The 26,866-nt window shown below is 41.5% G+C and overlaps 1 protein-coding gene across 4 annotated transcripts in view; it reads right to left on the reverse strand.

Annotated features, from left to right (window-relative positions):
* Positions 1-26,866, reverse strand: part of GRK5 (G protein-coupled receptor kinase 5) — a 167,789-nt gene that overhangs the window by 30,608 nt on the left and 110,315 nt on the right. For 3 of the 4 annotated variants that reach the window (XM_035547861.2, XM_035547860.2, XM_035547859.2), the window contains exons 4-6: positions 22,870-22,947; positions 4,953-5,053; positions 1,968-2,060 (exon numbers count right to left, since the gene is read on the reverse strand). In XM_035547861.2, the coding sequence (XP_035403754.1) occupies positions 1,968-2,060; positions 4,953-5,053; positions 22,870-22,947 (272 nt within the window). Of the gene's footprint in view, positions 1-1,967; positions 2,065-4,952; positions 5,054-22,869; positions 22,948-26,866 lie in introns of those variants that run through there. The other variant, XM_035547862.2, reaches the window with a different exon arrangement.

Genomic DNA, 26,866 nt, shown 5'->3' on the forward strand with positions numbered 1-26,866 from the left:
TTTTAAAAGTAGGGGGAGAAAACTATGCAAATAGCCAAAACGGAAAGAGGAAAAATGTTATTTTCAGGCTTCTAAGAAGATACTGCAAATTCTGTTAGGGTTAAAAGCAACAATTAACAGTGATAACTACGTGCTCAGCAATGTCCCTGGAGTAAATCGACTATTTGACTCTCCACTGGAGCCAGCAGGCTGCCAGAAGGAGCTGTTGATCACTCCATGCTACTAATAGCTCTTTGCTAATCCTAAAAAACAGTTCTTAAACTGGATAGGCACAGCCAATAGCTTGTCACATTTGTTGGGAGAATGGAAAAAAATAAAATCCTCAAAGCATTTGAGTAAATTCCTTATCCTGAATGTGAAAATAGCTGGGAAATAGCCTGGCTAGAGATGAATCATCTGATGTTTTTCAATTGAAATGGAAGAGTAAATGCTGGATTCAGAGGAGATGGCATGTGGAGCATGTCTTGGCATGAAGCGGCTCTCCCCTCTGCCCACCACCTCCCTTCCCCCTCTGCGGCAGCTGTGCAGCTTTCCAGGGAGAGTAACTGGCACAGCTCGTTTGATCTCCGAGCCCTTATGCTCATATGCACCACTCGAGGATCTGGTCCCAGCTCATCCGCCGTAATTAATTCCATTTGTGGCAATTGGGGCTTCTCTTGACTCAAGGTCGCTGTCACCCAGCAGTGGTCATCTGCTACGGCACTCACCAGCAAGGAGGGGGCAAAGGTCCCGTTCCCTGCAAATTAATACCCACTAAGGCAGCTTGCTCATTAAATGTGCTCTTCAATGTCTAGCCAATAAATACCATGTGAGGATCTATATGCCGCATTTTTGTCTGTTTACAGTGTTTTAATAATTGTGATAACTGGTCTAGACAAAAAGTCACCATATTCAGAGCGTAGCTAAATAGACAACAAAAAATCAGAATGTATTTTAATCATACCTAATACAATTAAACAGCAGAACGTTTGAGCTTTAGAAGCCAAAACAGGCTTCCTGGTGTTTTGGGGTGGATTTCTCTTTTATTATTTACTTCCCTACCAAGCAGCATCTGTTTCACTCTTGCTTGGGCAGTGTTTGCGAACGCAAAAGCCAGAGACTGGATGTGTATCGTACATTTAGCGCTATAGATGCACAAGGCTAGGTCATAAACAAGCGCAATGTGTCCTCCCACTGTGCCACGAATAGCTCATTGTGACAGGGCCTACAATGAAATTGGTCACAGAGGTTTCCTGGATCACAGAGGAGACTTGGATTCCTATTTTTTATGGGTTGTACGTCTTGTCCTATTCACCAGGCATGCACAAGCATACTGAGCAAAGAAGTTGCCCAAGCTGCTTGCTGGAGCCTGCCACCTCCAGGACAGCGGTGTCCTTGAGAGAGAAGGCGGTGGCTGGAGAGCATTTCTGGGTGTGAGCACATTCATGGAGGATAAAGGAGCACTGCCCATGCCCCAGACACCAATCGTACTTGGTGGATGATCACAGCTGGAGACTCAGTTCATAGTTAAATTGAATCCAGTGCCAACATAACCATGACTTTTCTACATGGCATCTTCATGGGGCTAAAACCATCACTTCTTCTTGAACCTTCTAACAGTAAAGACTTACAAACAAAAGCTAAAATTAGAAAAGCCTTCCTGGACCTCTGGGAGAGCTTCCCTGGAGTACAGCTCAGGGAGACAGGGAATGAGTCTTGATGGATCTTTTGAAGGAGAACAGCATAAAGAGGGAGAGAATCGCTGCATAGAGAAGGCCATAAATGTCAAGCCCTGGGAGGAGGTGCTAATAATGATGAAGAAAGGACAAACTGACTTTGCCTTCAAGACAAAGGGACTGTACGTGCACCATCTCAGCTGCCAGATTTTGACAGTATTCTATGAGCTTTGCATGGAAAGTGAAAATAAACCTTTTGTATTCACCTCTATTAAAAATAAATAAATAAATAAATAAAATATTGTGACTTACCTTTCCAACCACTTCCACTGGAGAAACCTGTCGAAGTACATGCTGTTTAGGTATTCTTGGAATGGTTCCCCACTGAGGTGGTCAAGGACAGATCTATCTCAGATGAAAAGGATATATAAGCATTTTATAATCCTCATCTTGGAGCAAAAGAGAAACAAAACAAGAGGAGAAAATACAGACTTCTTGAACAGTAGGGTCACTTGACTCCTACTTAATTTCTATTTTATTTTACTCATGGTTTCAGCCTAGGAACAAAGTGATATGTTTAATGTGTTTCATAAGAGAAGGAGTTACACAAGCTGAATAGAAATATGCACTGGTAATGCGTGCTGAAAATTAACAAGGAGTCTCCCATTGGCTTAAATGAACTTTTACAAGGGCAGTTAGACACTAGACAAGTATCTTTGCTTCTCTTAATAAATTAAGTCTGGCTTAACACAACACCTGCAGGAACTGAGCTCCTAAACTTTGGGGGATGTTTACATCTGGATTGAAAATTTCTGCCTGAAGGCCATTTCTGTCCAAGGCAGACCATCAGAGATGTTATTTTGAGCAAAAAAAAAATCAGTCTGAATTCCTGCTATACAGAAGAATTAATAACTGTGATTAAAGTCAAAGGGCTTTTCCTAACAGCAACGTGCCTTGTAGAGTAAAACAGAAGAAAGAGAGTCTGAATAGCGATCTGCATTTGTTCCTGGATCAAGAAAAGAATTTGGGGACTCACACAGTGGCTGCAAAGTCTTTATGAAAGGCCAGTATGTAACTGTGACAGATAAGTATGTTGCTTGTGACAGGCAACAAGCAGCCCGAGACCAACAGACATCCCCTGAGGAAGGCCAAGGGTTCAGAGCTATGAAAACAGAGGCTGAACTGAGAGCTGCCTGAGATAGAAGTGATCATGCTGCTTAACAGGGGACTGTTGACCGTCTGTTTCTGGGTCCTACCTTGCTTACTGGGGCTCTGCTGGCAGGAGTGTCTATACCTAAGAGTAAATAGACACTTTTCTAGATTTTTCTGGAGGAGGAAATACTCTGAAAAATGACTCTGGTTTGGGAATGGATGAACTATGGCTCATCCTGGGGTGATCCTAGACTTGACCAAACATTCAGGAAGAATACTGAGTCTTCTCAGTTCAGTTCCTCTCCATTCATGAACCACTATTCCTATGTTTTTAGAATTTCTAAGGTGTTTGATTATTTTTTTTTTGATAATAATTCTTGCACCATACATTTGGAACAGGCAGGTAATTGCAAATATTCCATATTCAAAAGACAAATTGCTGTTGTTTTCATTGGCTGTGTCCAATTTCTGATTGGACACAGATCATACAGTATTTGTTTTAAGGAGATGAAATATTTCCCTTAAGTGAACACAAATTTAGAAAAAAAAAAAAAGAAAAAAGAAAAAAGAAAAAGTCAGCCTTAATGAGTTTTACCAAATATCCAAAATCAAACTGAAAATTATAGGGGAAATTGGAGGGAGGCAGGAGAAGACAGTCAAAATGTTAAAGGTCAAAGCAGCAGATACAGTTATACATCCATTTCTTCTGCAGACTGATCTTAACTAGAAGGACTTGTCTGAAACTCATCCCTGCTCCTGCTCTGACAGGATAGCAAGTTTCAAATTTATGTGCATGCTCCCTTTTTTGGTCTGGCTGCGAACACTTCCAAAATTAACATTATTCTGTACATTTAGTAAGTACCAACAGCAAGTCTTTAAAACTTTTCTTTGACACCGTTTCAGTCCACGTAAAACGATCATCAGCATATTTATGAACAAGGTCTCAAAACTGGCTAATTTATCTGTTTCAGTTGAGAAGAAGAAATGGCTGTCTCTGAATAAGAGCCTGAATTAAGTGGTGTCCAACGCTAGCCTATTTCTTTCAGTTAATTAAAAGCTTCACATATTTTAAAGAACAATAGCTGCCTTTCACCACTTGTTTGCTTTTTAGTTCCCCTCTTTGGCAACAACAAAGTGCATTTTACAGTAAACTGTCAGCTTTCAAATCGATTTCAGAAATGGAAACAGACATCACGGTTTTTTATGTCAAGCACAGCTCTGCCTTTGTCATTATGACTGGCACACACAACTGGTGCAAGTTATACTAGCATCTCAACATGACACCGGGCCAATGCAAGTAAACTAGCTATGTTATAAGAGAAGGCCAGAAATAACCCACATCTCCTACCAACGCAAAGAATAACTGAAAACAGAAAAGGTCAATGAAATGAGTCAAAACAATGAATGACAGCGGAGCAAATTTTACAAATCCCCATTACATCACCCAGGGAAAACAAACTGTGCTCAGCCAGGAACCACATGGGCCAGCTTGTGATGATCCCTCCTTTTCATATTTTTGTTGGTTTATGATCTACTGGCGTGAACATACTCGGGTCAGTACTTGCAAATGCAGATCGCATACCTGGAGCTTTAGAACATAATAATACAAATCGCCTCGCCGCTACAAAACCTGATAAGCCTTTTCCCAGACAAAGGATGAAATAATGCACGTACGTTTGAACTCCACAGACAGACAGAAAGCATTAAAAAAGCTCCATTCTCCTGCTGAAGATTTTCTGGAAAAGCCATGCAGAGCAAGTTTGCACATTCCTCTGTCTAAATGGACTGTATAGCCACTTAATTTTTATTCATTTTGAAACAGAGATGTTTTCTTTGGATACATTAGCATTGTAGCTCTTTTCACACAGCATGAAATCCATGGCTGGTTTACTTGGCTAGAACACTCTGTCAAATACCTGAAACACTAAGTGCCTGTGTGTAGTGTATATAATGGCATGGAAATATTTATTATATTTCGTTCAGATGAAATGACTTCACTCCTTGTCAGTTATGCCTCTAGGATTATGAACATAAACCGAAGATACATGCCTCGGATTCAAATTGCAATTTCTCTCTTTACCTGTCACTGTCTTTACAAGCTGCTGACTGCAGCCGTGTGGTCTTTGGATATCAAGTTATACTTACTTTGTACAGTGAGAGAATAGCTCTTTGCAGGGGCTGTTTTCGAGTTTTTCCTCTGTCTGTTGGATAAGATCTTGACTGACTTCTGGAACGAAGGCTGGAGACTGGGGGGAGAACAGAGGGGCACATTATCTCTGTGATGAGGTGCAGATTCTCCTCTGTTAGCATGTAAAAGACACATTCATTATTTATTCCCTGCACTGCTTCAATTCAATTCCAGCGGTTGTGTAAAAGCAAAGAAGCTTTACGTCAAACAGCAGTAAAATAGGATACCGTGGTAACTCACTCCACATTCCACTCTATCCTCATATTGCTTTTCTGCCTTCTCCTGTACCTTCACCTCCTTGCCCAGCCTCATGAATATTCAGGACCCACTCCTTGCCAATTCTTTGAACTGCTCCCTCGCATCCCATGAAAAATGTGCTGGCCTGAACTGTGTACTGACCATTCTCTTAAACAAAAGAGAATTTGCTCAGTGTTTTCACTTCATTGATGATTCATTGTGCTGTCTGAAAAATCCATCTTCCATCTTTTTTCTTTCTTTCTTTCTTTTTTTTTTAAACTATCAAGATTTCAAAGGAAAACAAGAGTGGAGCATTTGTATTTATTGATTTATATATAAATAACATAAGAAGATGCTTGCAAAAGTGTCCGGACACTTTAATTCATCATTAGAAGGACAGGTTTAAAATAATCATTTCAAAAAGGAGCTATGCCAACCAAGCACATAAACTCTTTTCATCCTCTCCTCCCTTCAGAGAGACTGTACATTCAGCCCCCTCAAAAAGCCCTGGTAAGAGGTCTTTTGCAGTGTGCCTCCATGGTTAACCAGTTCAGGACCTTTGGGACTAATTATCTATAAAGACAGTTTTTAGGCAGCCCACATTCTCACTCATTAAAAGTACACTGTAATTATATAAAGAAGTGTATATGTATGCATGTGTGTCTGTGTGTGTGTACACCTATTTCAAGACATTTCTCCCATTCACACAAAAGCCCCTTCCTATAATCAAAAGGATTTTGACATTTTCAGTATGTCCAACCATAGACGACAAAAAAAAAAATAAAAAAATCTTTCCTTGCAGAAGACACAGCACTTGGTAAGGTTCCCCATCCATGGCCGTGACCACCAGATGTGCTGAGTGGGTGGGTCACAGAGCATCATCAGTCATTCCTGGCCAGATGTTCTCATTAACTCGCCCTTAGTTAGAGATATCTTGGCAGGCACTGCAGTGCATTGCAGGCAGAGTTCAAAAACACTGGGAATGAGGACAGAGGAAGGGGCAGAGGTGGAACCGGAGAAAATCTCCAGCATGGTGAAAGCTGAATTAAGTCTTTTATCTTTTTCTTCCCAGTGCTGAAATGTGAATATGAGCCTGTTGTGACAAGAAAAAGTAAGTTTGTTCCACTTGAATGTTTTTTAATAGGACCATGGTTTACAGAACTGTCTGTGCACGCTGCGTAAGGCAGTCTCACTATTTAACCTTGAAAGACAATCTGCAGAGCATGCTGGATATCTTTGACCTCGCTGAAAAATTTCCTCATTTCCGCCATATATTTCTCCGTTTCCTCAGACACATCCACTGTTAATCACAGGCAGAGCATATCACTAATAATTAAGAAGTCTCACAGTTTCTTGATGGGCAGATGAACCCCCATAGTATGGGGCTGAGAACCGTGGAGCACATCTCAGTTTTAGCTCAAGAGAGTAAGGAGAGGCAAGAAGAGTGAAGCACAGAAAGGAGAAATAAACCCCCAAAGTCCTTTTCTCCGGTCCTACAGCTGCGGGATTGAAACGATAGGGGAAAAAAAAAAAAAAGAAAGGAAAAAAACAAAAATGCTTTTTAAGGAATATTCAGATAGGAACCAAAGCCTAATGACTAGCAGCATTTCAGCTGATTTGAGCTAGGAACCATATGAATGAATACCCCTAGTTTGTGCATTTCATAGTCAATGGGGTATGCTATACAAGCTCCTCTGCAACCCAAAGCTTGCACGCGGCTGCGTGAGTCTACTGCTCTGACACGGTTATTTTGAACACCTCTCTGATTTAAAGGGACAGAAAAAATGCTGAACTCTGTAGTCTTCATGCTTATGTGGATCAGGAGTGTCGTTTTCTAGTCTGAAAGGAGCCATACTTCAGAAAAAAATGATATTAGGGCCTCTAAATGTAGTTGCTACCAGTAAAATCTAGGATTTGTTCTAGATTTATAGGCCAAAATTGGGAATCAAATCTAACTATTAACACCCTAAACTAAAATAATTGGACATTTAGACCAAGTGACTTGATTCTTCCAGGTGCTAGGCAACTTCATTCCCCATTGGCTTAACTGGGAGGTAAGATGCCTTGGTGTTAGTGTTGTAGACTCTGCACACAAATATTACTAATGGGCAGCAGATCCACACACAAATTTACCAAACAGTAGCTTGCTTATGTTGCCATCCCCTAAAGTCCCCGGAGCTTTGAAAAAAATCCTTTTTACTCTAGTCCCAAATTACAAATAAAAGGTCCTCACTGTGGACAGATTTGGACATTCTGTGTGCCTCTTCCCCTTTACCATATGTCTGTGTCCTCTCTGCTGCCAATGTTACAGCAATAATTCCATCAAATTTTGTCTGAGATCAACGTGCATTTGAAAAAAAAATTCTAAACATTAGCTAAATCTTTTTCATAAAAGAAACAAAATTCTTATAGAGAAAGAGGAGAAGAATGAATGAAAGAAGCTGTAAGACAATTTGGGAAGTACTTAAAAATGGCACAAACTGATTCCTCTCTCCACATTTGTGGGAGATACAGTCACCACTTGGTTTTTCAAAACCACTCATTGCTGACCTTTGAATCTTTGCTTCCTCTGAGCAAATCAAGAGCAAGTTAACAATATCAAGGTAAGTGAAGACACACAAATACACTGACATTCTGTACATGGACTAGAGCCTTCCAGTGCAGAGCAAACACTTTACTAGACCACTTCATTTTCTGTAAGCGAAAACACTTTTATCTCAGGCCGATCATTTCCAAGGGTTCTGTAGGTGCAGCGGGACAGGGACTGTCATTACGCAGCCCTTCATGTTCAGAGCAGAGTGGGGGCAGATTCCTCACACGTACGGGGTGAGCATACCCAGCCCTGTCCAACCCTGCCCAGAGTCCTAGGGAGTCTTTGTACGACCCCTCCTGAGGTTTTCCCTCAGACCTCACTGTTCCCGCTGCCCCCACTAAATAACCCTTTCTCTGTTTTGAGTACTGTGCGTACCTACAGCCTGCAGATGTTAAAACAAAACCAGAAACAATTGCAAACCCAAACCCAGCCCACCAACCTACTTTCGCTCCCCTGGAGAACAATTAGGAAGCGCAGGTTATGAGCACAAGCAGGCATTTGGATCCCAAGAGCGAAATCATCCAAAGGTAACACTTTGGCCACTTAAGGAAGAAAAAGTTGCTTCTTCCCAGGGGAGGCACAAAAGGTTTCTGCAGCCCCGACGCCATGGTTATAAGCACTGTTCTCCTACTGCATTGTGGGTCCTGGCTGTAAAAGCAGGCTTGGCTTTCACAGGGGAACAGACACCTTTCTGAACGTATCAAATGTCCTGGGGCAGCTAGGAGAGCCACACACCTCCATTAAGACATCTGAGCTTGGGACAAAGGATTTTCTGCTAACTCCCCAGAAACACCTGCAGAAACCTGTTACATTCCCTTGTATTCAAAACAAAACACCGAGTAGTTTTTAACAAGTATGATCTTTTATTTTCCCTGACTATTCTATTTCCTGAAGGCAAAGAAAGTGATTTTGATCTCACTTACACTAACGTAAATCAGAAATGAAGCCAACCGAGTCAACAGAGTAACACCAGGGTAAAGCTAACGGGACTGAAACCATATTCATGGCCCAAGACTCTGGCACTGCAAAAAGTACTTAAATTGATCCAACAACAAATTTTTCTCTCATCAGGTTACCTTTCTTTTTGACCAGCCAGTTTAATAAAAGGCCAAAATCCCAAACTGCTTTCACCAGCTTTTAACCAGAATCTCCTGTCTCCTGTATCTTCTCACATACGGTCAGAAACTGAAAACCTTCTTATATTTATTTTGTCAGCAAAGCAACATCTCAGTTTATGATGCCCTCATTTAATTTTTCAGAAAAAAATGCAGCTAGGAATTGGATTGGTGTTCATCCAGAAAACCAGACAGGGATACACGGTTACCTCTGAGTGCCAGGAAATACTCTGAGAAAAAAATCTGCACTTCTATTTTTTTTTTCTGATTTATAAGACAAAAGACGGTCTCCCAGTTGCTCTTCCATTTCCAGAAATGGCTTGAAAACTGCCGAGATGTCACACGCTAGTTCAAAGTTGGTTGTGATCATATCCACAAAAGGCTGGAGATCACTGTTCCTTCCAAACCCGACCTGCACGACACTTTTCGCACCTTGCTAAGGGGTTGGCTGCAGCTTCTCACCGTTCCTCCCCTCTTCACTAGGAAGCGATGACAGACAGCACGGTGGCGAGGTCTGAAGCTGCGTGCAGTATCTGCTGTGTCACCCATAAACTGCAAGTTCTTGGTGGGTGCAGAGGGCACCACAATGAGAACACAGCCTGGCTTGTCCTGCATTGCCAGACGCAGCTGTGTGCGTGCTGCACCTGTAACCAGCCCTCTCACCGCGCTCGGCGCCTCACTGAAGGTACCAAAAAGAGGCGAAATCTGATTTAGCCTCACATGAAAGCTTCCTGGCTCCATAGCTCCCCATTATCTGTTATTTTAAGTGTCACGTTGTATCACGATACTTTAAAATGTAAACTTTCCTTTTTGACAGCTCTGTAAGTTTTGCTGCAGGCTACCTCACTCAGCCCGTCAGCCCCTCAGCCTTCAGTGAACAGGACAGAAAACAAGTAAGCCTCCTCCTAGGACCTTCCCTATGCCTTTGACATGGTGCTTGCAACACTTCTCGTGGTACTTACACTTCCCTGATGGTGGGGAGGACACCTGACCTCTCATCAATCAAAATCGGCTCATCAGGCTCATTATAAAACAAGCTGAAACACTGGCAGCGCCAAGGGAGGCATTCAGGAAACCTCTTACAATTTTACTTTTTCCTTAAAACGTGTTATTTGTTCTAATTTTTCCTTGAGATAGAACTGCCAAATCATTGAAATGGGTGACTTCAGTCCAGATGTGGTGCCTCGAAGTCTGTGGAAGTGAAAGCAGCCAGCCAGCTAGCTGCTGTAAAAGTATTTTCCTGCTAACTCTGTCAGTTAGGGTTTGCCTTTCTGAAACCAGGGTGGGGTGAGCAGCAGGTGTCTGGGTGTAACCAACTCCAATTATTTCCAGTAACTGCATGGAGCCCAGAGCAGATCCTTAGGAACAAGAATCTACTTTGTGAAAGAACAGTCCTGCTTCAAAGACACTTCTCAATCACCACAGTCTCCTACAAAAAGAAATAGATTGCAGAACCCTGAGCTTTGGCTAACTGTTCAGATCACAAAAAGGGATAGCAATGACTTTGGTCAGACTGACGTTGCAACAAACAGAACAGATATTTACTACAGAAGGATAATGGTAATACTTTATCCTTACACAGTGCTTTTCTTCCAAGAACCTCAAAACATTAAAACTTTGTTGCACAACTAAGTCCTCAGGAGGCAATAGGTGGCAATCTCACAGTACTTTAAGGAAGAGCGAGCGGAAGAACAGGGTGGTTAAGAGTTGTGTTTTGCAGAAGTGTTGGTCTGTGACCGAAATCAAAGAAGTCTCACTGAGATAAGTGGAAACTAGAGATGCTCAGATTCCTCAAATCAGTCAATCTGTAGCTTGCAATTACTGAAAAAAGAAATAGAAACCTAGAAATACAGGTTTGCATTTTCTACCAACTCTTGCCAGTGGATGTGAGTCATCATAGTATCTTTTAAAACACGACTGTTCATCACTGCCAAAATGATATGGACCAGGAAGATATCACACTTAGAGTGAACAGACTTCGTACTAACTTTGTGGTTATAAATACAACTGCTCTCCCTGCAAGTTTCAGACATGCAGCCATGATATTGAAATGATATGAATTATTTTAAAAGTCACTTGCATAAAACAAACAATGTGCAGCATATGTTATGTCTCAGGTTATGAAAACATTCCACAACAAACTAGCTTAAAACAATTAAAAATGTTTCAGTCAATGGACAAAAGTTCAAGCTGTAACTTCTCTTGATCTGTCTCCAAGCACTTTTGTCTTAATGATATGTGTATTGTCAGCGGTTGACAGCAATTTTCCAGATACAATCTCTTTGCAAATCTCTACATGGATTTGCTACCAGCGGAGACCTCAAAACTATGGAAGGATCAGGCTGAAATGAACTTTGTTGTGAGGTGGTGCACGACGTGATGACTTCGTACACGAAAGCCTGGAAATACTGGCTTCACCCCGTTCTTCCCCAGATGCCTGAGGGAGGCTCAGCTAGCAGGGCGAGTAGTTTCCAGGACTGGTAGCACAGATGTGACTGTCGGTGGTGACTGCCCTCAGTCCTTTGAGGCTAAAACTCACAAGGAGTCATAAGGAGGGCTGTAACCAAAGTGGCTACTGAAAAAAGGAGACTAGGTAGATGTATGTAAGTCACCCTGGCGGCTGCCAGAGGCATCTCCTCCTGTGCTGGGCCGGGGAAGGCCAGTGGCAGCTGAGGTTCGGCCCGAGCCTGGGAAGCAGTGGCCACGCAGCTGGTGAAAGACAGAGGGGAAGCGTGAAGGGACTGACGGTGAGAAATGCAGGAGAAGGCAGAGAAGGGGACATAGAGCAGAGTCTTGGTGGTAGTTTGATTTTGGGAAGTCCAGGTTAGGCAAGTTTTGACCTGGTGAGGGAAAGGTTGCAGCACTATCACAGCACACGCAGTCTCCTGACTCTTTTTGGTGTTATGCCCAAAAATATTGGAACATTCTTTTTTCTTGCCCTGTGTCTGATCTTGTCTGCTCATATTTAGCTGTATTTGTAGTAAGCAGCCAATTTTACATCAGGAGCAGCTGCAACATTTTAAGTAATCAACTTCTGCATTTTCTTTTCCTTTTTTTTTCCTACCACAAAGTCATCTGGGTCTGTATGAGGCAAACCAGTAAAGCACAAGGCTTCATAATTCCAGGATATTTTCTTTGAGATGACAGATGAAGGAATTGGCAGTGAGGTTGATGGGGAGTATGGAGAGCAGCTGTATTATTAGTAGCTATTTATCTATTAATAACGTGTGCAGACATTATACCTGAGAATGGGGGGCCCATAGTGCCAGGCACTGCTTACAAAGCTCCCAGTGCAAACCAATCACACTAGCCCTGGGAATGGGAACACACGAAATACCTCACCCAGGATTATAAAAGTGGGTCATTGGCCCACTCTTCTAAAATGCAGCCTGGTGCTGTGTCTCTGAGACAAATGGCAGTCCCAGTGCTGGGGGCGGGATGACTTGCTGGTAGTTAAATGAAGCGAATCAGCAGCGCCTATCAACTGTGGGGTTTGTTTTGTAACTGCAAACCGATCTGGAGCCATGATGAATCTGTTTTCCCTCATATTCTACTGAGCTATCAAAACATTTGTTGACACAGAAACATACAATGGCTGAAGACAATAGAGCCCTCAGCAAACAGCTGAACATGTTCTTCTGCCTGGAGAGGTTGTGTTAATCCATCACAAAACGCTAACAACCTCAGTTTATGAACTTATTTACTGCAGCAGACATGCTCTAGCTCCAGGCAGACTTGCTTGCTCCAGACTCACTGGGGTGCCTCTTGGGCCTCGGCAAACCCACGGGTAAGGAAAGGAGAAGTTTCCTCTCTGGGGTTCCAGCACCCTTCCTCTTTGATGCTGGGGTACAAGTTGCAGTTTTGAATTATGGAGAACTTAGCAGCCACTGTGGTGTCCTTTCTGACAAGTGCTAGGAAAATATGCAAAGCATTTTTCACGGTTCTCCTGTTACTCACCAACAGGCTCTGCTATCTAGCTGTACCTCCTTGTTCCCATGCTCAGGAGACCTTTCTGTAGCTGCTATCATTGAAAACAAAATGCTACTTTCTAGAAACCACATTTCTGCTCCTGATGGTGGCAAACAAGTAACTGCTATGCAAATAGTATGAGTCAAAATGTTTCCCAAATACAGATCTTCAGTCCAAAGAGTGGTTTCATTGGAATGTTAAATTCTTTGATTTGGAGAATTTGGGGGCATAACCACAACATCCATTTCAGACCAACAAAAGAAGGGAAAAGATTGCCTAGATCAAGAAGGAGAAATTTCCTCCTGGCTCCTATAGGTGACCAGAGGAAATCTTAAACACTCAAAGCCTCACAGAAAGTACTTTTGAAATAACAGAATTTCTCATGGGGCAAAATTTAGTTGTCTCATCAGCTTCTTTTGCAAGTCCTACCATCAGCTCCAGGCTTTATACTCTTCAATTAAATACAAACACTTACCGCAATCACAACCAGCTATGGGGTTTTTGGTACAGCTTACGTTAAGAACATAAACTGGTCACCACGGAAGCTCTGCTTTTAACTTCAATTAGTGCAAAACTGGGCCTCACAAGAAGTGCTTAGCAAGATATTTTTCAATATCTTTAAACCCTAGTCCTTCTCCACCCACACGGTTTTAAACACTTTGAAAACTTGCTTATAGAGGTGTCTTTACCCCTAAATAACTTTTATTTCTTTATGTATACACAAAGCTTTATTGTTTTAGGGGTACTCATAAGCTAGCCAGCTGAAATTGTTTTATATAAACTTGTTTTTAAGTGAGGGAAGGGAATGTATATTTGAATTTTTGTTGTCTTTTTCCCCTTTTAAAAGAATTTTACTAACAGATTAAGGTATGAAAACAGATGAACTAACCAGTGCCAGTAGCTGTCAGTAGGATGAGGGGGCTAGCTTGAGAAACAGAGTAGAAAAGAAGACTAATACTAGCCAAAATTAGGCTACTCACACAGTCCTTGGAAGTGTCATTAGTTCAGAAGGTAACATCTTTTTTTAGCAACCCAGCTGAACCGTTGCCCTAGTGCATTACTACAAGCAGGCAGACGTTTGATCAAGCATTTTTGGAAATGAATAGTACTCTCAACATTAGTGGCAAAAAAGACAGGTCAATTTTGGAAGCTTCTGTTCTCAGAAGGTTTCTTCCCTGGTCATGTGTGCTTAATACATTTGGATAGCATCCAATGTCCAGCCTCTTATCAGAACCTCTCTACCTTTTAACGTCCTCCCTCACTGATGGATAGCCTAAACATTAGCAAGCAACCTTATGTTGCAATAGTCTTAGTTTGGCTTCCTCTGGTAAACCAAATGTCATTTGTTCCATTAAAAAAATCCCTCTATCTATAAACACACATTTACAACCTCAACATTATTGAATGGCTTTCTTGCAGAAAAACAAATAGATCCCTGCTTGAATTCACTCTTCTGAAATATAAGCCTGCAAACATGACTAACCCTTCCCTTGCAAGCCATCCTCACACTGAAGTCCATGATCTATTTGCTGTGGATGAAGGTAACTCATGCATAAAGACCTAAGCCAGGTTGCACTTAAGTCAGTGGCTGTCGTGCTCTATCAGTTGCAGTGGGGATTTTGCAGAATTTGACTTCACCTTTTTAGGCCAAAATCCTGGGGAAACACCCGAATGAAGAGATGAAAATTCAACAGAGAGTTTGGGAAGGCCTTGAAAAGGATTAAGTGAATTAAATAAACATCACGTCAGTCAGGAAAGAGCAGACTACTCGCAGAAAGACTGGAAACACCCAGGAAAGCAAACAAAATCTATCTTGCACAGCTAAAAACAGGGCATTCCCTAATCACCTGTGTCACACGATCCATTAACAATCATATGGTAATTGCCTTCAGCAAAGAATTGAGAGGGAAGACATTTATTGTAGGAGATGACATACTGTTTGCAGTGGCATTTTCCACTCTTCCTCTGCTTTTCTTGTGGGACAAACAGCATCTGTGCTAGGATAATAAATTTGCTATATGCTTGATTTTTGACTCAGGTCAGACTCTAGCTTGATTAAATAAAACAAATTAACTTACAAGCTGAGGCTTGGCATGCAGGTGAAGTGAGTTTTGTAAGTGTAGTTGCATTACTGAAGAAAAAAAAAAAGGAATAGTTTGAAGTGCCACATTTCCATAACTTAAATGTTCTGGTTACTTCTAAAATACATTCATAGTCAACAGATTATTTTTTTTTGGAAATCATTCTGTTTTTCCAGAACCCTAATTCTCTACTGTTAGGGAACCATATGAGGAATAGGGTATGTCTAACTTCCATTTTCATCATGTGTCTCTTTATCCTCTTCTTTGTTGAGGTCAAGTGCACAGTTGCCTGCTACTACTTGAGCTTAGCACAATAAATCAAATAAATGTCTCAAAAAGACATTTGTTGACCCCTTCTACTTTTAGCTTCAGAAACCCAAAGCTGAAACAACCAAGAAAATTGCTGCAAGTTGCAACGGGTGCACTGAACTGCTGTGGAGGACTAACAAAGGACTCCTGTACAGCTGAGAAACTGTCCACAGAAATTTGTGTGGATATGCCATGCAGTGTCATTTAATGTGTTCTGCATTACACTGCCATTCACCTCACTGCACTTTAATCATCTGAAAAATGAGACCCTCAAAGTCACTCTGGGCTCCTCATCTCTCCAGTCTAAATGCCTGCCCATGTTTGGACCAGCCAAGTTTACACTGCATGTGTTGGGAGTGCAAGAAACCAGACTCACCAAAGGTCTATTTTATTGTCATTTTGCGCAAATGCACAAAAGTTACCTCCTGCAGATTGCTTGGATGTCTTACAAGGCAGTGTTTCAGACAGCTGGAAAAGGCTGATTCCTTTTTCCCATGTGGACATATGTTTCAGATAGAAGAGGCTGTATCTGGAGAAGCTGAATGAACCTTAAAGGCTTAGAATTAACTTCTCTGGCCATTCGATAAGCCACATGAACTGAGTATAAGCGATGAGGGGTATGCAGATGGGATAAGGAAAAGCTAACCCCTTGAAAAAGACAGGAGGAAACTATAATGAGCATATTCATTAGCCAAGGGCAGACAAGTACATCCTTTCAGTTCTCAGATAATCCTGAGCAGGCTGCTCTTTATTTGCAGAGTGTCCTCAGCCTTTTCAGATGCCCTGGCTAGTCTCCGAGAGGAGTCATAGCAGCCTGGGGGGCCTGCCCTCCCTCAGCAGACAGATGTGAGCCAGGTTTACATGTGTGGTTGACATGAATTAGCTGAAGCAAGTTTCCGTTTTCCAAAGGGTCAAGTCAGAGTATTTCCAGCAAACACAGGGCAGCTATAACGCTTTTGCCCACTGACCAATGATTTTCCTGACCACAAATGACAAACAGTTAAGAAGCGTCTGCTCCACATGAGAGTTGTGAACTTGGGAGTGTAACCTCTCCAAAATGACAGGGAAGGAAAAGCAGAGCTTCAACTAATAACACTGCTTAGGATAAAACCAGTGTGGTTAATGACCCCAGACCAAGCCTTCAACCAGCCTGAGCAAGTGCACTGTGTACGCAGCCCTCCTTAAATCTACAGGACAAGGCTCAGAGGACTGCTCAAGGACCTATTCTGGGGAAGTGTCACCAGGATAGAGCAGACTCCGTGTTGTTTCCATGAGGCTGTTGTGCAGTTTGGCACCATTGCAAGAGACAGAAATGCTCAGTAAGTGTTTAGTTAACTAACATTTGTATTATAAACAGTGGGTAAAGGATGAGGAAATAGGACTTGAAGAAACCGTGAGAAAATGTCTTTTAGTCTGAGACCACAGCAAAGGAACTCCTAATCCAGGCAACACTGATTTTTTGGATTCCTCTGACACACCATATTACAGCCTGGCTGCAGTGACAGAAGAATGCTTATTAAAATAAATTCTGATTAGAAAGCATTAATTTGAGTAACAAGGTTGCTGTTCCGCTGCTCAGATATTTTCCCAGAATTGAACTTTGGAAAGATGAGCTGAGAAGGGTACTTTCCTGGACTAAGACATAGTGATCAGCAGAGATATTGATCGCGCTGTCTCTGTAACAACAACAAGAATTATCTATTGATTTCTCTGGAGACTGGATTATGCATTGATTATGCTAGCTGCAAAGCAAAGGCCTAAGTAATGGTATCATCTGTGGCTAAAATGGTGCCTGTAGAGTAGTGAAGTCAATAGAACGGGGAGATGAGAAATCCATTGAGTCACAAGGTAAAGTCCCAGGGCAATTAATTAAATGGCAAAACTCTCCATGGCTCAAGTAGGGGCCAAGATTTCTACTTAAGTATTTAGCATCCTGAAAGGTCTCCTAATAGGAACCCAAAGGACGCAGTGAATAACATTTTGAGTGAGTAAATAATTCTAGCCCACCCTATGTCCAAGTAACACATTGTATACAGACAGGCACTTCATTCTTTTCTTACTTCAATTGGGTCCTTAATGAAATGCATAGAGTTTAGAAAAAATTGAAAACTAGCTCTGAAGATAGCGCTTGGACCAAGCCTTAAGGGACCATTCACAGTAGCCAGTGAAAAGCAGTATTGTGTTGACCTTTTATCACCAAGATAATAAGCTTACAGGGGACAGAGATGACTTGCTGGATATAAGTGATATAAGTTGAATTTGTACAAGAAACATAACAATGTAGAAAAGAGTCCCAGAAGGCTTTTCAAAACACAAAACCTCTCTCACATGAAACTCTGCAGATTGCTTTACAGAAGCTTAATGTTGTTTTCTTTCTTTCTTTTTTTTTTTTCTTTTTCTTTCAGAGCTTCACTTACAGTGACATTCAGCTTTTATTTGGCCACTTCAATAACTAATTATAATGTCTTCCCTAGAAGGCATTTAGTAAAACTAAACAGTTAGAGGAAGAAGTCTCAGCACTTGAATCCGATTCCTGGTACGGTATGACCTGCCCTTCCACAAATGGGATTCAGCCAGAACTATTAAGAAGTGATGCATGAAACTTTCCTTATGGGAGATGGAAGCCTTTAGTGATCAGAGAAGATGACTCACTCAGAAGCATAAGTGCCGAAGTTTGCATTTATTTTCATGATGAAAATAGGAAGGGGAAAAGAAATGTCAAGGAGAGAGCAACGGGAGGAAAAGCTCCTTGGCATCAAGATTAAAGCTATGGTGTGCAAAAAGAAAACAACTTTCTGGCAATGTACAGAGCTGAGAAAGAGTGTTTGTGAGCAAGAGTCTGGACTCAGCTGCATTACTTTGTCCAGTAGAAGGGTTCAGAAATAATTTTAATTTCATCTCACCCATATTACATAGATATTTTCTTCTCCAGAAAGAACTGACATAAGAGGAGAGCACTTTTTAACCAGTAGACAAGTGGAATGCCAGGCACTGCTGATCAGCTAGTTTCCCTTTCATAGGACTTTTCCCACCCTTCCTTATCCTATAATTGTTCATAAAAACAAAGACATATTTTCATTTAGCAAAATACCCATTGCTCTGCTTAGACTGGAGTAAGGAGGTTGTTACTGCATCCAGCTAACCTTTTGCAGAAAAGAAAGACATTGAAAATGTGGTCTTTATACTGTGCATTTCCTGAAGGAAAGGAGACGGAACAGGATTTCAGATAAGAAAACTAATGCTGTTGCTGTTCTTCATATTCTGTGAAGCATATTAATGGGCATAACAATACACATTAGACATCCTATTCAGTAACATTTTTAGTACCCAGCTGAGTCCATATATAAACTATAATGGCATATGGAGACTGTGTTAATAGCCATTTTGAATCCATTTAGTTTTATACAGTGTCTCTCAAAGTATCTCAAGGTGCTTGCTTTACGGAAAAAGAAAACAATATATTAGTGATTTAGTAGAGTAAGGCATGGTGGCTTTCAGGCAGGAAGGCAAAATTGCTGCACACAGATGTATAACTCTAATTTAAGAGCAGTACAAAGGTAAGCATATCTCTTTGCTCTTGCAGTACCAGAAGAAGCCAGGTAATGAAGGCAGGCTGGGTTCAGTTAAACTCAACTGTTCCACGAAGCACTGAGGGCTTTTCTATTTATGGACAGAACTGGAACCTAAACCTGAAACATTCCCACTCAGCTGTTGAGATTAGGAAAAGTCAGGAAAGAAATATTTGTGACCAATTCATTTTAGCAGTTTTACCATCGTATTTCACAACCTCAGAAATTTTAGACTTCCTGTGGGTTGGACTTTTGCCCTACGGGCTTATTAAGTCAAGAAGGCGGCTTTAAGTGCCTTTTTCATGGAAACTGTTAAAGCCTCCTTTGAAGAAGCAAGCCTGCAGTCAAGAAATCTTGATGTTGCCAGTGTGGCAACTATTGTGTTGCTTCTGTAAGGCAAAGACAGCCTGTGGGTGGGTTTCCCTTTGGATCACAGCACTGAGGTGGCACATGCCTCATAGGGCACAAGACTGTTCCTGTTGACAGATGAGGCCCTCTCACCAATGCTCGTCCCCACATAGCCTTGAAAGTGGCCTAATGAAAGTGGGACCTGCTTGGAGAAGCAACCTAACACTTCTTCAGAGCATGTGTCAAGGGCGGTGGGTGTCTTCGCCCACCTCTTCTGTGGGTTTTCTGTCTTCTGTTCACCATTCAGGCAAAGTTACTCAGGAAGCCATAGAAAAGCTTCTCTCTTGGCATCATTACTGTGATGATCACATGTAGGCCTTACATTTCCCTCCCATCAAATAGTTCAGAATGGTCTGTTGGATATGGATATTTCAATGCACTTTTGACGAGAGAGGGAATATTGATGTCTTCCTAGAGAAGCAACAGGGACTTACCTCCGCATGGAGGCCCTGCCTCCCCTTTTTTCCCAAATGAGTTCCTACATGCCATTTCTCCAAGAGGCCTAAAACACCTGTTTCCCTTTCCAGGTGCCAGGACATGCTCAGAGTTTATCATTGCTGTCACCTGTAGGTCAGGGGAACTGTGGAAGCCTGACCCACAGACACCGTCCATGGTGTCAGTCATGACAAAGGACTGTAAGATCTCTTCTCAACTACCTCAGCGAGTGCACAGGGGCTGCCCAGGATGTTAAAGCAGTGCAGAGCCTGAGTTGTGCTTATGTGAAAAAGTGCCTCCCTGCTCAGCCATCTCGATAAGCACTGAGCTTGTTTAGCTCCCTCAGGACTGATGCCGAATGCTCTCACTAGAGCTGTCCATATGGGCACTCACTGCTCCCACATCTGAGTTTCCTGACTGCAGCACTGTGTAGTAACACCTCACAGACAGCGACTGCATGAGCCACGTGAGGTTGTAAGTGCTGGTGTGATGTCTACTCATCTGGGGAAATGTTTTCTTTCTCTTTCTGCTGTGCAAGTAGTATATGTTTTATTAAATAAAGCACATGTTCCTATGCAAATGAATGCATTTTGGAATGATGATACACTGACACATTGTATGTTAAATATGTATGACATTTTAAAAACTAAGTAGGAACTAAAAATCATTTATAAATATTAAAGAGCTTGAAGTCTACTTTTTGTTTTGATTTTGCTTCTGATCCTGCACCCTGGGAAAAATACTCCTCACATTATAAGACTGAATTGTCTGTCCAAGAGCTAAACCTATCATTTTATTCTATCAGTCAAGCTGTATGTCACACTATTTTTGTATCAAGACAATGAGGTTCTTTGAAGCACAGACACACACCTACTTAAAAGAAATATTCCTCTGAAAGCAGAAGGCTTTGGAATCAGTGGCTTTTTGTATCTTTCAAGGGACTGATAGCTAAATGGGGAAATGCGGCATCTAATGAAAAGATGATTTCTTTGCTGGCCAAGATGATATTTCGTAAGGACATTTGGATCCAGATTCAGCCCTCTTGACTGCAAGTATCTAAACTGGCTTTGAATCACTCACCTCTAATGACTTAGAGGACCTCTGTCCTTTGGAGGTTCTTACCTCTCTTTCTAGGCTAGAAAGGAGAGTAAGGATCTGAACTCCTAATCTGAGTACCTTAGTTAGGTAACTAGAATGAAATGGCATAATCCAGACATTGCTCTATATATTCATGCATTTGTTGTGGGGGAGACCTGTGTTAGAAAAACTAGTAGTCAACCCATTGCTATGGCACAGTCAACCTTGCCTCTAGGAAGTGCTTTCTGCTACACACAGAATGGTTTAAACATTCCTCTGAGAAGCAGCAGAAGTTTCCCGTTAAGAAAAAAAAATGCAACACTGAAATTAGAGCATAATCACCAGGGAGCCAGTATTAGATTACAACAGAAGGAGCATAACTTTGTGTTCCCTTCTGCCCTAAGACTTTAAGGTAATTTGCAGACACCACAGAAGTTTCAGAACAGACTGAGCCCATTTTAAGTACTGAGAAATCAGGCATGCAGGTCAAACCTGAAGTGTAGAGCGTGGCAGAGAATGGAAACTCCGGCTCTGAAGTCCCAGTCCTTTTATTTTCCTGCAACACCACCATTTTTTCTTGATGAAGAAGAAACTGGTCTCAGCCTGGTCCTCACTGCACAGTCCTTGACCTCACTAAATTACTCCGTGTGCTTCTGCTGCACTATGGGGCTTCCGGTAAATGGAAGGGGATGGCAGGAGCACAATGGGACAGCACTGAAGGGTTTTGGCATCTGGAAACCTGCACCAAGACCAGCTGCACTTAGCTGAAGCTAAACAGCACTGTCCTGTCACTACACTATCCATGATACCAGCAAAATGCCTTTTCTCCATTTCCCAATGAGGACTGGAGCAGTGGGAAACATTTTCCCTCTCTACTTTTTCCTCTTTCCTCTGGAATTTTAAGACAAATGGTCACCTCAGTGGATGAAAACCAGTAGAACTTCATGCCCCTGATGAATGGGCAGCAGAAACTTATACTGGCAGTGCTAAATGGCTGCACATGAAACTAGCCAGGCTCAGTAAATGAAACCAGATCCCAAAATGCAGTCTGAGATAACTGAAAGTATGCACTGAAATTTATTGTAGCAAAATGACTGGAAAAAAAAAAGTGGTCTGCTCTGCCCCTGCACCTCCAAAACATATTGTACTATTTAAACGCTTCAGAAAGACATCTGCCAAAAATGCAATTCATTTTCCTGAAGGTCAAATGTATTTCACTTGTAAAAAAACGTTGAAGCAGCGATTGTACATCTTGGTTACTCTTATGAAAGCAACTTAGGAAAAATCCTAGGATTGTTCTTGTGTTTGAAGTTGGATGTTTATTGCTTACTGGCAGTGACTTTAGTGCAAAGGTTAAATGCGGCCAGCAAATGATCGAACCCCAAAAGGGTAAGTCCCAGTGAAGCCTGTCCAAAATTCCTGCAGCGAATCCGTAGTTCTGTTCGGAGTGCCACCCTGTGGACAAAGCTGCGACCATGAGCTCCTTTCCTTCTGACAGCCCAGAGATGCCACAGTCAGGAACTGCCAGGGGTGGAAACAAGAACTAACGATATCACCTCTCAGCTCCAAAACACGTCGCACAATTTCAATCTTGTATGTTCGTGGTTACCCTGGGGCAACTGGTGGGGGGAGGAATGGGACTGCTGTACCAATACAGTGGTTTTTATCAAAGACCATCTCTGCTGGTGCTTTCTACACAGCCGTATATGAAATGTCACTGCTTTTGAACCAGATAGGAAATAAGTGGGGCACCTGTTGATAACAGCTGCGAAGGTGTCTTCCAATACAGCACAGATGTAGAGCTTCACACGTAACGAAGAGACCAGAGAAGCCCCCTGCTCATCCTCAGATGAATTAAGCTCCTAGTAAACTCAAGTGCATCCTTAAAAACCAATTTGTGGATTGAAATACATTTTTTTTCTCTCTGACTGTTTGTATAAGACTTGCAGGTTTATACACTGGAGATTGCCACCATAAATTTTAGGACTCTAAAATTATATTACATAGCTTATAACAACTTTGTTTAGAAAAGGTGTGCCTTGCAGCATTCCTTCAGTAACACCACTTTGGCTGCCCCTTACCTCTGGGGTGAGGTATTTCATCATGATTTCCTTTCCTTTCTCTCCCAGCTTTTCATCTGGAGCAATTTCATACTCTGCCTGGAACAGATATAAAGAAATTGTCAATATTTGCACTCATATTTCAGCAGTATAACTTCATTTTGGATATGGCCTTAACTGAACACTCTGTCTGAAGAATCTGGAGAATAAATACCGTTTTCTGATGGAAGTAAAACCTGTACACACAACCCAACTAAAACTTTTCCACTATATTTTGAACAAACCCTACTGATATGCTTTCTGAGAGGATGTCTCTTAATTAACACCATAAAATTTAATTCCTTTATATTTTATAGCCTTGCCAAGACAGTGTTCAGAAAGCACCCAGTAACTAGAGACAACACATTTTTGGTTTTTGTTTAAAGGGAAGGTGTATATAAAAGGTAAAATTATTTCTTGCAGTAGTAAAGAAGGTGATTTTTTGTTAATTCTTGCCACGGTGGTATTTCAAGAACCAAGTGAATTCCTTCAGTAGATTGTCTTTTTGGAATAATGGGTCTTTTCTACTAATTTACATCTTCCCCTTGGTGTAGAACTCCTTCTGCACAGCAGAAAGATTTCTCCATCACTTTTGGTGATCCTGGACTCAGTCCCTCCAGAAGGCAGATTTGAGAGCTGCTTTCTTAAGCAAATTTCTCAGGATGCAAATAAAGCAAAGTATTATTTGTGTACCACTAAGACATGAATCACTTTAAAGTTTTGTAATCATAGAAGGCATTCGAAGAAAAAACATGCTGCGTGGAGTTCCAGTTACTAAATGATAACGATAAATTCTTAGAGACATTCCGACTTGGCACTGCCCAGGGTACAAAGCGCTTTAGCCTTAGGATCAAAAGATTTTCCAGGAAAAAAAGTCAGCCTAGCAGTTTTCATGACTGCTCGTATTAGAAAAAGGTTCCCAGAAAATCCTGCCAAACCAATTAAGTAACCTGGTCCAGTACAAGCTGTTTGAGATGATAAATGAGGAGGAAGTTAAAAAAAAAAAAAAGGTCAATCAGACTGAACTGGCAAACACTTGGAAGAACAAGCTTCAGAACTATTGCCCGCTCAAAGACATATGCGCTGCTGTGACTTTGATACAATAAATCTGAAGGAAGGCTGTAATGGATACCCTAGCCAAGCAGACCCAGGAATGACATGAAAACCACAATGTAGTAATAATACTATTACCCGTCTATCTGGCCAGTGCTGATTTAGCTATTGTAGCTTAAGTCTAAAGCTATGTATTTATACATATACTTAGCAGGTTGCTTGAACAGTCTAGAATTACGATCTGATTTGGTTTGGGAAATGACAGTGACCGCAAAAATAAATAAATAAAAAAAAAAAAAAGTATTGCTGATGAAAAATGTACTGAAAGCTAAAATCCACAAGAGCAGCACTTCTCTTTTAGTGGCCATTTTGGGGATGAACCGATTATGTTCTCATAAAACTTATTACAAGGGTTTAAAAAAACATCTTTCATCCAATTTCCTGTCCTTTTAGATGGTATCTGAATATGGGTCATTTCAGCTCTTAAAGCATGGATGCTCTCAGCTGTTTATGGGATCTTGACAGAAATTTTCTCCGTGAGTCGTTGCTAGGGCATAAAGTAATGGCAAGGGTAACAGAAAGAACAATTTTTTGAAAGGTCAGAGTTGCATCTGCTTTTGGTCTTTACAGATTATGGTTAGGTTCATACACAGACTAGGAGTTTTTCCTCTAAAACAAAACTGAAATAATATCTTTTAAGAGAAGATAGTTCTATTTAAGCATAACTTTCTGTGCAGAAGGCTGCTAAAAAAGAACTCCTTAGCATTGCCTTGACACGGAAGCATCTAGAGGATCTACTGAGTCCTCAACTCAATGTTACTTACAAATTACCCAATAATGACCAGTTTTCTCTCCTTCAATTGTTTTTAGACTGTGAATATTCTGCCATACTATTCTGAAAAGGCCAAAAGAAGTTGCACTAATAGATTTCTTATTGGATCTGTGTCCATTACCTAAAGCTGGTCAGAGAGGCTACGTCAGTTTGAGTCCTGCAGGATGGATTTGAAATGCCAAATAAGCGTGTATGTACAGTAAGTGCCTGGCAAGTATCAACGCCTTCTTCTGGAGATGGATTTGTGTAAATAGAGGATGACCATACCTGGAAGTTAAATGCTAACACAAGATGCTAGCTTATATAAGTGGAGAAATGTGAGTTTCTCAAATAGGTCACAAATTTGGATACAATATCTCATGCATTTGGACTGCTCCATAATAGTGGTGTCCGCGTATCAATATGGGTCAAAGTGCTTCAGTAATCTCTTGACAGAATGCCCCGCTGAAGATACTATTTGGCAATGCAAATCTTTGACAACAGCAGTCACCAAGGGTTTTATGTCAGGACTGCAAGCGGTATATCTAATGCTCTGTCCTACACTGGACAAAAGCAAACTTTCCACAAAGTTCTCAGCTTTCTCTTCAAGTGACATGGTTACTACTACTCATTATATCCAGTGGTGAATATACAGACCCCATATAAGCAACATCTGATACAAAACACAATAGATAGTTTGCTTTGGATCCTGGTAATATATTAACCAGGTAATATATTGATATATTAAATTAAAATTAATATCCTGGAAATATAGTAATGCTAGTAAATAAAAACTAATTCAAAGTCATCATCTGCACTTGAAGTACATCGTAAGGTTGTCAAAAATTCAGTTTCCTTTTGCCAGAGATATTGCATTTATATCCCATCAGAATTGTAAAACAGTAAGCAAATCAGGACAAACCTGAAGAAGACAGAATTTTAGCGGGATTGGATCAGTGTTTCAAAATGCACTTCCTGATGGGATTCAACATATGCAGAGCTAAAAGCACATGCACACACATGCACACAGTGCCTAACTCTATCTCAAAATAGTTGGGAAGGAATAAAAAGAAAGTTCAATTATCCTTGCTTTTGACATTCTCAGGATATGCTACAGGATGACGGTAGAGGTAGGAAGTGACAGACAAATGAAGGTGTGAAAAGGAACTATAAACTCTAACTGTGAACAGTGTTGATTTCACTGTAGCTCAAATACTAGAAGCCTGTTCCATTTTGTTTCTAAGTTTGTTATTATTTCTCCCTTCAGTGCCACTTTCGAGTTATTCGGCTCCAGTTATTGGTATGCTTTCAGCCATGGACTGCTACTGCAGGAAGAATTACACACATACAGACAGAGTGGCTTCCCCCTGTCCCCTCTGTGCATGCCTGGGAAGCGTACCAAGGTACCTGACTCTCAATCTTGTGCTTAAATCACAAATACATCCCCTTCTTCCACAATACTCAAAAGCGCGGCTACAGTTTGAAAATCCCTAATTGCTAGAAATAACATTGTTAGCTAAAATCCACGTGGAGCAAAATATTTTCCATTATTCCTTTGATGAATCCAGGCATGTGTTTCAAGGCTCCCACTCTGAAGTCTAATAGCTTCTCCATGCCCTAGTTAGGTCAGACAGGGCCCTATTCATAGCTCATAAAGGAGGGGAGGATTTACAGTCACCCTGACTGCATGGGACGAGCTGCAGGGAAGGCTCTTCCAGCAGCCAGGCATGGCTCCTTCAGTCCAAATGGTGAGAGGATGTGTGCTGGCCACCATTTGTTGCGAACTTGTCTTTTGGCTCCTGCTTTGGAGGTAGTCGTTGTTTAGGTGGCTCCTGCTTCGCTAGAAGCAACCCTGGCTAAATATACACATGAGCGTGCAAAGAGCCTCTCCCTCTGAAGCAGCCACCCTTGGGACAGGCCACACGAGGTGGGACGGGAAAATATGCTTCCACCAGGAAAAGAAGCAAAATCCAGCTGGTGGCCTTCCTTGGGATGGGGCCATGAGCTCACGAATGGCCAAGAAGGGGCTGGGGAGTGACTGCAACTAACAGACAACATTGCCAGAGCACTGAGAGAAAAAGAGCACTTTGGATGAAAGTCTGCTCTGTTGGCTGA

This window comes from Cygnus atratus, chromosome 7 (assembly GCF_013377495.2).
Source record: "Cygnus atratus isolate AKBS03 ecotype Queensland, Australia chromosome 7, CAtr_DNAZoo_HiC_assembly, whole genome shotgun sequence".
Lineage (NCBI taxonomy): Eukaryota > Metazoa > Chordata > Aves > Anseriformes > Anatidae > Cygnus > Cygnus atratus.